The 13,243-nt window shown below is 48.2% G+C and overlaps 1 protein-coding gene across 4 annotated transcripts in view; it reads right to left on the reverse strand.

The window, feature by feature from the left end:
- Nucleotides 1-1,596: 1,596 nt before the first annotated feature.
- Nucleotides 1,597-13,243, reverse strand: part of TTI1 (TELO2 interacting protein 1) — a 41,770-nt gene continuing 30,123 nt past the window's right edge. For 2 of the 4 annotated variants that reach the window (XR_014073675.1, XM_081558814.1), the window contains exon 8: nucleotides 1,597-2,118. Coding sequence is in view for 2 of the 4 variants with exons in the window: in XM_081558814.1 (XP_081414940.1) it covers nucleotides 1,974-2,118 (145 nt within the window). In the remaining 2 variants the exon portion in view is untranslated. Of the gene's footprint in view, nucleotides 2,326-13,243 lie in introns of all 4 variants that reach the window. The other 2 variants (XR_014073674.1, XM_081558813.1) reach the window with 1 other exon arrangement.

The raw sequence follows: 13,243 nt of genomic DNA on the forward strand, positions 1-13,243 counted from the left end.
TTGTCGGGGGTGGGTGGTGGAGGCTGATGACTCACTGACAGAGCCAGACCAGAAGCCAGCTGGGCATCCCGCTGCCCTTGCACGGAGGCTCTGCAAGGCAAGGAGTGGGACCTCTAGAATGGGCTGGGGACCCTTGCTCCATGAGGTCCCCATGCCAGCCATCTTCTGGTTTTTTTGTTTTTAGAGCTTGGGGATTATCTATGTCACTGGAGGAGTTATCTAGCTAGTGCCTCACCATGCATCTGCTGAGAAAGCATTCATCGTTCCTGCACGTGTGTCCTTCAGCATCTGTGTGTATGTGTGTGTGCAGCTATATAACTGAATTTACACAATCTGTGGGTTTTAAGTCTCCCAGCTAGGAAAATCAAGTGTTTATGCTGCCTTTACCACACAAACTCCCTCAAGGTTACCACATGGTTGATGAAGGGACACAAGGCTCTAGCTACAAGCCAGCTGGTGTGGTGGGGTGGGAAGAGCACAGCTCTGCGGCCCATAAAGAACGAGTAGGTCCAGGCGTGACCCACCAGTGGCTGCCAATATCACAAGAAGAGATCAGACATCATACACCTCCTGATGGAAGTGAGTGATACCACCCACAGAGGAGTGCTGCCAAAAAATAAAAACAAAAAAACCCTGATCTTTTGTTTTGCCTCATTTATAGGAAATATAGGTGACAGGAGGAGCCTGTACAATGACCCCCAAGGGGATGTAATCAGTAAATCCAGGCTGTGGGAAGTGCTGTAGAATAAATGACCTGTTTCCTTAACAAAAAACTTCCCGGGAAAAGAAAAGAGAGGTGGAGAATCTATAAATTAAGAGAGATTTATTAAGGGACATATCGATAATGGCAATGTACACACCTTATTTGCATCCTGATTCAAAAACACTGGGGAAACCTGAACACTGACTGAATATAATATTAAAAGAACATTGTTAAATTTTTTAATGTTATTCTGTGGGTTAGTTGCTCAGTCTTGTCCAAGTCTTTACAACCCCATGGACCGCTGCCCCTCAGGCTCCTCTGTCCATGGGATTCTCCAGGCAAGCATACTGGAGTGGGTAGTCATTCCCTCCTCCAGGGGATCTTCCCGACCCAGGGATCAAACCCGGGTCTCCTGCATTGCAGACAGATTCTTTACCAGCTGAGCCACCAGGGAAGCCCAATCTATTCTGGTTGTCCATAAAAAAAAAAAAAACAAACAAAAACCAGTTTGGATATGACATCTGGGATTTGCTTCCAAATAATGCAGGGGCTGAGTGGGGGCATGGAGGTAAATGGGAAGGGGCGGGATGAAGCAGGGCTGGCCAAGTCCTGACTGGTGCAACTGGGTCACAGCCACAGTGGTCTTCAGTAGACCATTATCCATGATAGACAGTTAAAAATACTTAAAAGGCATCCAAACAACTATCAGGAGTGTTTGACTCTGGAGAGGGAAACTAGATGTCTGGTGAATGAGGATGGGGAGAATGACTTCTCCGTGTTTTGTACCACCTGGATTTTATACCATGACTCTGTATTATTCCTTCACAAACATAAACTCATTTTTAAAAAGTCACCCGATTTAAATAACAAACTTCAAAGTGAGGTCTTGATCATACTTTTCATCCAAGAAGTGCGTTTATTTCATCTTCTTCCAATGAACAGGTGAGGTTCCATCTCCTTATTTGAGGAGAGGGAGGTGAGTTGGTGCTGCCGAAAACTTGTGGATGGGTGTCGCTTCCACATGGTCCTTGAGCGCTCAGAGGACACACACGATGCGCAGGCCTCTGCCCCACGTGTCCCCGAGCTCTCGGGTGTGGGTGTGCGTGGGGTGACCTGTGAGGCAGCTGGGGCCGCAGAGATGGTGAGCTAAGGAGTTAAGCCCTTAGAGCTGCCAGACAATGTCATTTGAAAACACCAGGTATGAAATATAAATAACAGTCGGCTGCTCTCCTTCAATCCAATTTCTGAGCAGTTGGTGTGATCGATCAATTTATAAATCGATCGGCTGTCTAATCCGCCTTGGCAGTCTTCTCTGCTGCCGCCACCACCGCCCTCGCCAGGGTGGGGTCGGCCCCACATCCTCGTCCTCCTCGGCAGGGGAGGGAGGGGACCTCCTCTGGCGCCCACCTGCCAGCCTGCGGAGGGGAAGGGAGGAGTGTCACTGCAGCTCCAGGAGCAGGCGGAGCACGTTAGCCGAGTAGGGGTTCTGCTGCCTGGTGGCCCCCTGCAGCTGCACAGGGTGGAGGCTAGGGTGAGGAGGTGTGAACTCCTCTGGGCAGTAAAGTTCGTTCAGGAGGAACCAGGTGGAGTCCGGGTCGACCTTCATCAGGTGGAGGAAAACGCTGCGGAGAGATGGAAAAGGAGTGTGGGGGCATGGGGGGGAGCTGCTGGGCTCCCTGTACCCCCAGAGGCTGCGTACTAGGCTATTTGTGAAAAAAACTGATAACCGCATCACTTCGAACAGCAGAACAAACCTCGCTTTAGTTCTGAAGACCATTATGATGGTCTGAAAGTCTAACAGAAAGAGAGGTAAAGAGTTTCATTTCCGTTGACAGAGAGAGAAGGAAAGTAATTAGTCTGAGTGGAACCATATTGACATCAAACAAACTCTTGGCAAAGAAAGTGGTTAAATTCTTGGCTAAAAAGCAGTTTTTAGAAGGAAGGAAATGGATAGGGCCCACCTCCATTACAGGGTCCTCCCCCCTCACAGGACCAGTCGCGGGCAGGGACTTCCTGTCCTGCTTGGGGAGCCTGGACAAAACCCTCAACTCGTGGGCCTCAGGTCCTTATGTCCTCCCTCCAGCAAGCTGCTGAACTCAGTAGTCGAGGCCTCTGAGAGCCATGGAATTTCGGTGGTCTGAACTCACCCACAAAGAGATCTGATCCAGTTGTTCTCCCATGGCAGGATCGGCTGAGCCCTGCTCTGAGACCTTTAGCAGACCCCCAGGACTGGTCATGAACATACAACACAAACACAGCGGAAGGGCCCAGGCTACCCAGCGCCAGATACCCACCACAGGTGAGGTTCTTTATCTTGGTCTGAATCGTGGGGTCACAATCCTTGCCCTTCATCTGCTCACATCTCATTTCTAAACGATGCCCAGGGCCACGGCACTGGGCGACCCAGGTGTAAACTTCTTACACTTGGCTGACTCAGCGATGCAGAGTCTGGCTTTTCAGTCTCAGGAAGGGTGAAGCCCTTCCCTAGCTGGGCGGCTCTCTTGCAGCCATCCTGCCCATCTCAGCGCCTGTACCACCTGCACAGAGAGGGAGGCCTTCCCGACCACTTCACCCAGGTGGTTGCCCGACTTTTCCTTCTCGGGACACTCTTCCCAGCATTTGTCAACGGCCTGTTGACTGACCTTCTCTCTTCCTTCTAGCACAAGCCCCTGAGGCCAGGGACGCCTGTTTGGTTCACTGCTGTATCCCAGGTGTTTAGTGTGCACATGGTAAGCACTCAACTAACACTTGATTGAACAGGCTTCATGTTTAATAAGTAAGGGACTTATCACGCTGCACACTAATGATTTCAGATGGCATCCCTCTCTAAAATAGTTGCTCAGTCGCTAACTCATGTCTGACTCTTTGTGATCCCATGGACTGCAGCATGCCAGGCTTCCCTGTCCCTCACCATCTCCCAGAGTTTGTCCAAGTTCATGTCCAGATAATGCCATCCAACCATCTTATCCTCTGTTGCCCCCTTCTCCTCCTGCTCTTAACACCGAAATATTGTTGTTCAGTCACCCAGCCTTGTTCGACTCTTTGCGATCCCATGGATTGCAGCACGCCAGGCCTCCCTGTCCCTCACCATCTCCGAGTTTGTCCAAGTTCATGTCCATTGCATTGGTGATGTCATCCAGCCATCTCATCCTCTGATGCCCTCTTCTCCTTCTGCCCTCAATCCTTCTCAGCATGGTGGTCTTTTAAAATCAGTTGGCTGTTTGCATCAGGTGACCAAAATATTGGAGCTGAAATAGCTATATTCTGTAAAATGACCTAAAGAAGAGGTGAATGCTCACCACCAAGGAAGGATCCACAGATGTCACTAACGGTCACTAACAGTGTGTCACGTTACCACAGACATCACTAGCTGCGTGATTTATCTTCATCTCAGCTTCCTCATTTCTGAAAATGGGAGATATACTTCACCCAGGGTTCTGCTGGGGTTTAATTGAGAAAACACAGATCTGGCCCTACACAGGGCTGCCTGCATGCGATCCCTGTCTACCAGCTAACACTGGACAGAATCTATCTGATGGATCACGTTTTATTCTTGATGACCTTTCGAGGAGCCTCTCCCCTACTACTGGGCGTCGGATAGGAACTTAAACAGTTGTGGCATGCCTGCTCGGTCATGTCCAAAACGGTTGCTAACTGGCACTAAATTCTGGTTTTTAATTTTGTTAATCTGAAAAGCCTGTGCCCTTGGGGGACGGGATTTGGGTTTTACTTCAGTGGAGCCAGTTTTGCTTCCTTCCTTGGGTTTAACAGATGTGGGCTCAGGTGGCCAGGGAGACAGGTGGAGGGAGCACTCTGATTTTCTGACCTGTCTGGTGCCTGAAGTTTTCTTTACTCAGGATAATCTTGAGCTTATAACCTCAGCAGTGGCTGCTGGAGAAGTGATTAGAATATTCTAATTCATTGTTTCCATTTCACCGCAGAAAGGAGATGGGGCCTGCGTAGGAGACAATTTTTGTTTTAAAACAAAAATATCTTTGATAATTAGAGTGGCGAGGGAAGTGATGAAAAAATGCACCAAAACTGGGAAGCAGATTTCTATTTACACGTGACACAGTTGACAGTTTTCCCTGGTGCCAAAGGCTGTTAGAATGCAAATGATTTCATTTGATTTTTTTTTTTCTCCCCCTTCAAGAACTGGAACAGCTCCTCAAGCGACAGCATGGGTGCACACTCTCAACTTCAAGGAGTATTTTGATCTGGGCGACACCCAGCCAAGTGGTGCTGCAGCCCAGTTCAGTCACCGCTCTGTTCGGCAACGTCGCAGTTCATTTTCGGCATCCCTTTTTAACTTGCTAAATTTGGGTGTTGTATTCATTGGCAGGAAAGGAAAAGGAAGGAAGCCACTCTCTTTGCCCTTCGAGATCCCTAAATAAGACACTAACGGGGAAGCAAAGGAAAAATCACATGCAAAGTTCATCTTCTAGAAGCCAGGGCCAAACTCTTAGAAGAATTATTTTGGGTCTCATTCCTGAGCTCCTAAAGTGATAGAATCTTCAGAATGCTGCTGCTGCTAAGTTGCTTCAGTCGTGTCCGACTCTGTGCGACCCCACAGACGGCAGCCCACCAGGCTCCCCCGTCCCTGGGATTCTCCAGGCAAGAATACTGGAGTGGGTTACCATTTCCTTCTCCAGTGCATGAAAGTGAAAAGTGAAAGTGAAGTTGCTCAGTCGTGTCCGACTCTTAGCGACCCCATGGACTGCAGCCTACCAGGCTCCTCTATCCATGGGATTTTCCAGGCAAGAGTCCTGGAGTGGGGTGCCATTGCCTTCGATCCCCAGAATGGCAGGTGGCAATGCTGGTTTCTTCTCTCTGTGGCTGGCAGCAAATTATTTTGCCTTTGAGAACCTGTTTTTCTCTTTCTCCAAAGGAAAATAATCACACTGGCCCCACCCTCCTCACAGGTTGGTTCTGAGGCTCTAAGGAGATGAGGTGCAGGAAAACACTTTGAAGTGTATGATGAAAACAACTGTTCCTTCCAGAAAGAGTGTGTGTGTCTCAGGAATAATTATCACTACCAACCCCGGCAGGACTGCCACACCATGGAAAATTCTCAGATGTTCTGAAAAGGGCAGAACATTTGTCTTTTGCTTCAGTCGTAATTTCCTTCATATTGACTTGGTAGGGGTCCCAATTCTCAGCCACTGGGGTTGTAATTTTGCCCATTATTTTCAGGAAGAAATGAATGCACTGTTCTTTGCCCTCTACGTGCCCGAGGTCGGGAGCAATTACTGTGCCATGCAACTGTGCCAGGTGGCTGGTAGGCAGAGCTGTGCTTTTTGCTTGGCAAAAGACATGTGACCTGCTGAACTCTAAACACTGAAAAATTCTGAACCCAGACCCTTGCTCATTTTGAGGCCCTGGCAGCTGACCTGAGACCCAGGAGGTGTTGTCCGACTACTCAGAGGCCCAGCTTTGCTCCAACCTCTAGGATTGTCCTGTCCTGGGCCCTGTTCCTGCCCTTTCTGGGGAGAGGGGCACCCAGATAGGGAAAGGCAGAAAGCCGAAGACCCTGAAAGCATCCTTCTGCATAATCGAAAGATGAAAGACAAAGAGGAGACCTCTGCTTTGACGTGATTGGAGTAACTGCCTGGAAAATGTTCCTAATACATCTTGAGACATGGCTGGGATGGCTGGTGAACACAGCAAATGGCCAACTCCATCTTTTTTTCAAGCCCAAAGAGAAACACTTGAAAAAAAAAAAATATATATATATGTGTATATATATATATATATATATATATATATATATATATATATATATATGTACACCATTTAACTCCTGCACAAAAATTTCTTTCTCCTTCCCCCAGGCCCAAATCGGTGGCTCCAGGGAGCACAGTTATCAAGAGATTATCTGGTCCCCAGAGTTCTGGGAGGCACTCGGCTGGGTCTCCTGCCTCCAAGTGTCCTGAGGCGAGTGATTATCTCTCAATAACCTGTAGGGCCGTGTAGCTTAAATGATAACTTGACTTTAAAAAATTTAGAACTCGCTGTTAGGCAGTTTCTAAGCAACCTCTGTTTCCATGGCAAAGAAGCCTGGTGTTTATACTGATTTTTCACTTAAAATGCGGTTTTATTGAATTTCACTTCATGCAGGCAGCCATTTCCCTGCACTTCAGCCCTATCTACAGTTGACGGGTATCAGTAAGTACCTAATAAACTCCAGACACCAAACCAACAGAAGCGACTCATTCCTTTATGATCCCTATCAGGTGCTCTGAGTGACAAAGCTGGGGTTGAGGGTGCCTGGGGGGCTGGGAAACGTGCTGCTGGAATCTAATTGGCTGGGTCTGGTCCCATCTCCGCATGGTTCACCAAATGTTTACTAGCACCTGGTCCAGCCCGGGCAGGCACTGTGTCAGGTGCATGGGACACAAAGATGGGTGGACAAAGGCTCTGGCCTCAGGGCTCCCTGTCTGGTGGGGGAGGACAGACGGATCACAGACACCCACAATGCGACGTGAAGAGGGTCATGGCTAGGCCAGAGCCGGGGAATGACTCCTGAGGTGGGGACGTGGCAACTCTTTCCTGGACATCCGTCAGATTGGTTCTAAGTCCCTTCCAGCTCCAACACATCCCAGCAGTTCTCAAACCTGGGGGCTGGGTCCTGGGCCCGTCCATCCACCGATCTGAAACCCAGCAACCCACTTCGTTTGTAATTTGCATGGCAAGGACTATACTTTCAGGGATCATTTCTATAGTTCATAATTTGCATGGCAGATGTCTCTTATCTTTGAACCTGAACCAAAAAGGCACCCTTCCGTTGAAGAGGCAAATATTAAGGAGTGTGTCCTCACCATCTCAGGCTAGACAACACTGGCTTCAAGGGGAGCTCTAGAAAACCGCCGGCCAACTGAGGCCCAGCAAAGCTAAACAAACCGTAACTGAAATTCAGTGCTCCCAGTTCTCCTGGGTGACAGGCTATTCTTTCTCTGTCAATTACTTGCTTGAGGGATCTGCTGTTCCTTGTCTCCTTCTGGATTTATAAAATGCTCTCATGAGCTGTCTGCATAAATGCCAGTGGTAAAGAACTTGCAGCTCTGAGAGGTTTATTTATTTATTTACTTGGGGCGTTGAAAGAAGTTACTCAGGGCGTCTCCTTAGGGATATGACACTGGCTGTCTCTATGTGGGCGCGACTAAGCGCAACTGGAGGATAAACTCACTTGTTGGAAAGCAGGCACACTGCAAAGTGATTTTGGCTTCCCTGTGATTCCCTTTCTGGCAGAACAGCCTCCACGCTCTTCTCTTCTCCGGCCACCTCTTCTCCCATGATTCCGTACCTGCTGACTCGGTACATGCTGATGCTACAAATGAGGCTGTGTGTTTCCTTTTAAATAAACGGATGCTAGGGGTATCCACGTGTCCGAGCCAGCAAAGCAGTGGGGCGATGCTTCCATACTCGGTAATTTACTCTAATGGGTCTCGCTTCATTGGTTAACCAGTATTTCAAGCCTGTCCTTTCTTGCTATTCAATTTAGCTATCTTCCCCCGCACCGAGGCTGTTTTTTTGTTTCTAAATGTTGGAAATGGAGGATTATGACTTGGAGCAACGATTTACTCTCCAAATAAATACCACCAATTGCCTTTGCGGCTATACATACTCGTTCGACTTAACTATATTTACCTGTTCACAGTCATTCATCTATCGATCGCCGACCTGCACACTCACGCAGAGGCCAGTATTAAAAACATTTTTAAATGCAACCAGGAAAGGAATTAAAACCATAAACACCAGTGGAAGCTTACGATGCTAATGCAGTCCCTAAAGTACCACAAGACAAAGTATCATAGTTGCAGTGGAATGACTCCATGGCTTTGTGCATATTTAAAAAGATATGGCACTGAGAGGCCCAATCTGTTACCGACAATTCAAAAATAAGCCAGAGCCGAGAAGGGTTTAAATTCCACTGGGGCCGGATTTAAAAGCAGTCCTTCCCATCTGGCCAGCTCTTCCCGCTCCAGGCCCCACCGCTAGCCCAGATCCCACGATGGAAACACTGCTGGGCGTGGATCTCAAAGTGGCCCTGGCCGTCTGTACTCTCCGGCCGCATGCCGAGTTTCCTGGCCCTCCCTGGAAGATTCACACCTTTGCAGATAAAGATGTCTTCCTGGTAGCCTACCTGTTTTGCGCCCCCTTCCCCGCCACCCTCGAACTCTTTTCCTGCAACCCACGCTTGGGCACCAAGCCAGCAGGCTCCACTGATGGAGCTGTAAGAAACAGCTCTAGGAAATGTGCTTTTGTATTTACTGCTAGGATGTTAGGAGTCATCAATCACAAAGGTATCTAGTGTTCTTCTAAAATGACACGGGGGGGCATTTTCTCAGGGTTCAGTACCAAGGGAATTCCAGAGAGGGCTGCCTTCTAAAAGCTTTCAGTTCTGACTTCAGTAATGACTGGAAGTCGCATAGCAGATGTGTCTCCCTCTCCGCCTCCTGTGTTAGGAAGCCCAGAGCCATGCTGCAGGCTCATCTCTAGCAGAGGTGAAGAGTTCCAAGTCTGTGTTTTACAAATGAACCTCAGCCCTGGCTTCACTTTGTTTTCCCTCTTCTTATTTTTCCTTTAAAAAATGTCTTCACTTCTTATTTACCTTGTTGCATACACTTTAGTTTGTAAGATGCTCAAGGTCTTTTTTTGGAATAAGGAGGAAGTTTAAATAATGATAATGACTACTACTGATTGACTTTTTACTCTGGGCTGACATTTTGTGCTATAGACTAATATACATGGCTTTGTTAAATCTTTGTAATAATTTTATCATGCAGGAAAAAAAAAGATATGCTTATTATAGTCTTGTAGATGAGGAAACTGAGACTTCCAGAAAGAAATTAATTTGCCCTAGGTGATAACACTACTAAGCAGTAATGTGAGGCCGACACTACCGTGGTCTTCACCTTTGAATGCTCAGCACAGTATCTGGCTAATAAGAGATTCTAAAGCATCTTTTGAATAAATACATATATAATAAGACAACTGAGGCCATGTCCCTGGCTACTTCACTTGGCACTGAGATTGTCAACATTCACTCCTGCTGCCTCTTAGGTGTTCAAGACAGACCTCAGACCCTGCAAAGGGATGAAATGACCACTCTGTAGTCTGCCAAGGCTTTTGATATCAGAAATCCACTTGGTGCAGGCTGTCCAGCTACCAGGCTTGATCTCCTGTCATGAGCATCATGGTTCCTGACCCAGTACGGCACATATAAGTGTGCGTGCAGGCCCCACACTGGGCTCTACCACTGAATGGTAGAATGGATGACCCTGGCAGATTATCAGTCACATGATAACACCGAGAAAGCAGGGAAAGGATTGGTAGCATTTGATTTAATTGGTAGCACAGAGGTCCCCGCCTTCTGATCTGAAACCCAGCAACCCACTTCGTTTGTAATTTGCATGGCAAGGACTATACTTTCAGGGATCATTTCTATAGTTCGTAATTTGCATGGCAGATGTCTCTTATCTTTGACACCAGGAAATCATGCCTATATCCACACAGTGAACAGCTTCAGATCTGAGTGCATTTTTAGAACAATGAGACTTGAAAAGCAGCAGTGCCTGCCAAAAGATGGATAATAGGAAAGCTAACTACTGGGTCTGGATTTGTCCACTATTAATCAAATGTCAAAAGGGAAAATATTAGAAGTGCCCTCATTTCCATGCTGGGTGTAGTCTGAGGGGAAAACAGCTCGGCAGCCCAAGCTCAAACACACTGCCCACACCATTTAAGGGGGTGAGCTGCTAATTTCAAGCTCAGCTGAACTAACGGATCACCTCTGTGGCTGCTGATCCATTCAAATATAATAAGCCCACATGTGGGTAAAGAGAGGAGTTGGGGCTCTGACGGGGATGAAATGAACAAGCCTCTGCTAGTCTGAGTTCATTCAGGGTTTGAGGCAGTGGCTGCATCTTTGATGGGCTGAGATCCTACTGCTAGAAAGAATGCAGGGAAGTCAGTCAGTAAATGAACATTCAAACTTGGTCCTGGCTGCTCACGCAAAAGTGGTAAGGGGAAGGTGGAACAACTAACGTGAAAAAGATCTTGAAAGACTTCCCTGGCGGTCCAGTGGTTAAGATTCTGCACTTCCACTGCAGTGGGCACAGGTTCAATCCCTGGTTCAGGAACTAAGATCCTGCATGCTTCACGGTGCCGTCAAGATAAATAAATAAAATTAAAAAAATACTTTAAGAAAAAGATCCTTCTGAGGTGAATACCCCTGTTTCAGATTTCAGTCAAGATGAAGCAGGCTTCCAACAAAAAAATACCATGCCCAAGAGTATACATATATGTGTAATGTATACACAACATATCATATATTTGGCAAATTTATATATCTCCCCACATGGATGATTCCCTGGTATCTCAGATGGTAAGGAATCTGCCTACAATGCAGGAGACCTTGGTTTGATCCCTGGGTCAGGAAGATCCCCTGGAGAAGGCAATGGCTACCCACTCCAGTATTCTTGCCTGGAGAATTCCTTTGACAGAAGAGCCTGGTGGGCTACAGTCTATGGGGTCACAGAAGAGTCGGACATGAATGAACGACTAATGCTTTCCACACAGGTATGCACACACACATGAATATAACTCCAGGATGGGAGCACCATGAGGGCACAGGCCTCCTCTCTGCTGCTCCCCTCTAGTTTCCAGGCCTAGAACAGTGCCAGGCTCGGAGTAGCTACTCAGTCAATCAGCAGCATGAATGACTGCCGAGTGGACTCTCACACACAAACGCTAAGCATCGGCGTGACATGTCTGGAGGAAGCTGTTATCACCAAACCCAGTTTACAGAGAAAAGAGATGAGGGGCAAGGAAACGAAGTCACCTGCTCAAGGCCGCAGAGCCAGGAAGACGAGAAACTGGGTTTGCCTGCGTCCAGGACTGCAGCCCCAGGCCCATCTACACAATGTCCAGGAGAGGCCCCTTTCCAACCACACCCATCAAGATTCTGCACTTCCACTGCAGTGGGCACAGGTTCAGGATGTGGTAGAACCACAGCATCCCGCACCTGCCCAAGCAGGAGGTGTACCAGCTGGTCCCTACCTGCTAGCACCCTGCACCCCCACCTGGCACCTCAGGGTGACAGACAGGTGGAGTTAGGACTGTGGGGTGGAAACTGGGCAGCCTGAAAGCATTGTCCCTCCCTTGCTGGGCATGGACTACCAAGTTTGAAAAGACAGATATTACCCAGTTTTTGTTCTGTTTAGCCCTAGGGTAGGAGACTGACTAGATGATGTATGCAAAAGACAGGGAACCTCAGAGGCTGCTTGGAGAGAGGCCTGAGGACTGTGGTTTTAATGGAGCTGAGTTGAACCAGGTTGAGAGCATGTACTGATTGGAAAGAAAAACACAGAAATTTGGGGGAACGTGCGCTCATCTCAGACTCTTTTCATGTAGGGGAAGGAAAAGCTCCACGGCCAGAAAGGCACAGAACCGTGGAGGCCCACTGCATGCCGGGAGGTACCTCAAAGGCCACTGGGGCCACTGGGGAATTTATGTCAGTTAAGTTCGCCAAGGCTGAGATGGTGTGGCTGATAGAACGTGTTATTTGGTACTCCAGTGCTTATTCTCAGGGACTGGGGCTTATTTACAGCTCGTGACATGCTGACCCCTCCTCCCACACCCCAAACATGGTTTTCTCATTTGTTATCCACTGAAATCATTTAACTAGGTGAACTCGGGGAGAGTTAGTATTTTTTCTTGCACAGCCAGTTAACAGTGACACCTGGTGGTAACAAACAGCAAGATTATACCCCTACTCCTACCACCCACCCCCATGTCCCCCATCCCGCCCCCTCTCCCCAACCAAGCTGCAAGATTTATGTTCCTCCTTACAAGGCACATTCGCTAGATAAAAGCATTAAACTGGAATGACATCTCCGTTCTCAGCATTTATGGCCTCGGTTATATCAACCACCCCCTGATCAATTTCCATTTCTCGAGTTTACAGCCTGGATGTAAAAGCCTGCCACAAAGGCTATATTTAATATGACAAATTAAAAAAGCAAACACAGGCTTGGTCATTCTTTGGAGCCAGGAGAAGCAAACAGGAGGAAGGAAAAAATCCAACCATGAATACATACAAAGGGGAACTTGCCTGGAGCTGCTGAGTCTGCCTCCATCCCCACATGAGGGAGGCCGCCCTGCCGAGGTCTCACCAAACCCACACCTGCCAGACCTACAGACACAGCTGCTCCTCCACCTCCTTTCTGCACTGGGGTGGGGGAGCTCAGAGCAGCCACCTGCCCTCCCAGATTTCCTCACCAGCCCCGCCACAGCCAAAGCGAGCCAGTCACCTGCCTGGAGCTGGAAAGTCACTACCCTGGAGAGAGTTGGGGCCTCTCTGAATGGCTCTGGTTTGTACTAGTTTTTTTGAATACGGAGCTGAGGCTTGAGTTTTTGTAACCCTCTGGTTACAGAACTCTCCTGTGGGCCCTGGCAAAGAACACACAGCCTGTTCTTCTCCCCCGAGTGGGTAGGGGTGTCACTGACAGTTGTGGGGAGGAACACTGAGAGGCAGGA

Source organism: Giraffa tippelskirchi, chromosome 13 (assembly GCF_054371585.1).
Source record: "Giraffa tippelskirchi isolate mGirTip1 chromosome 13, T2T-mGirTip1v1.2.pri, whole genome shotgun sequence".
In the NCBI taxonomy this organism is placed as follows: Eukaryota; Metazoa; Chordata; class Mammalia; order Artiodactyla; family Giraffidae; genus Giraffa; species Giraffa tippelskirchi.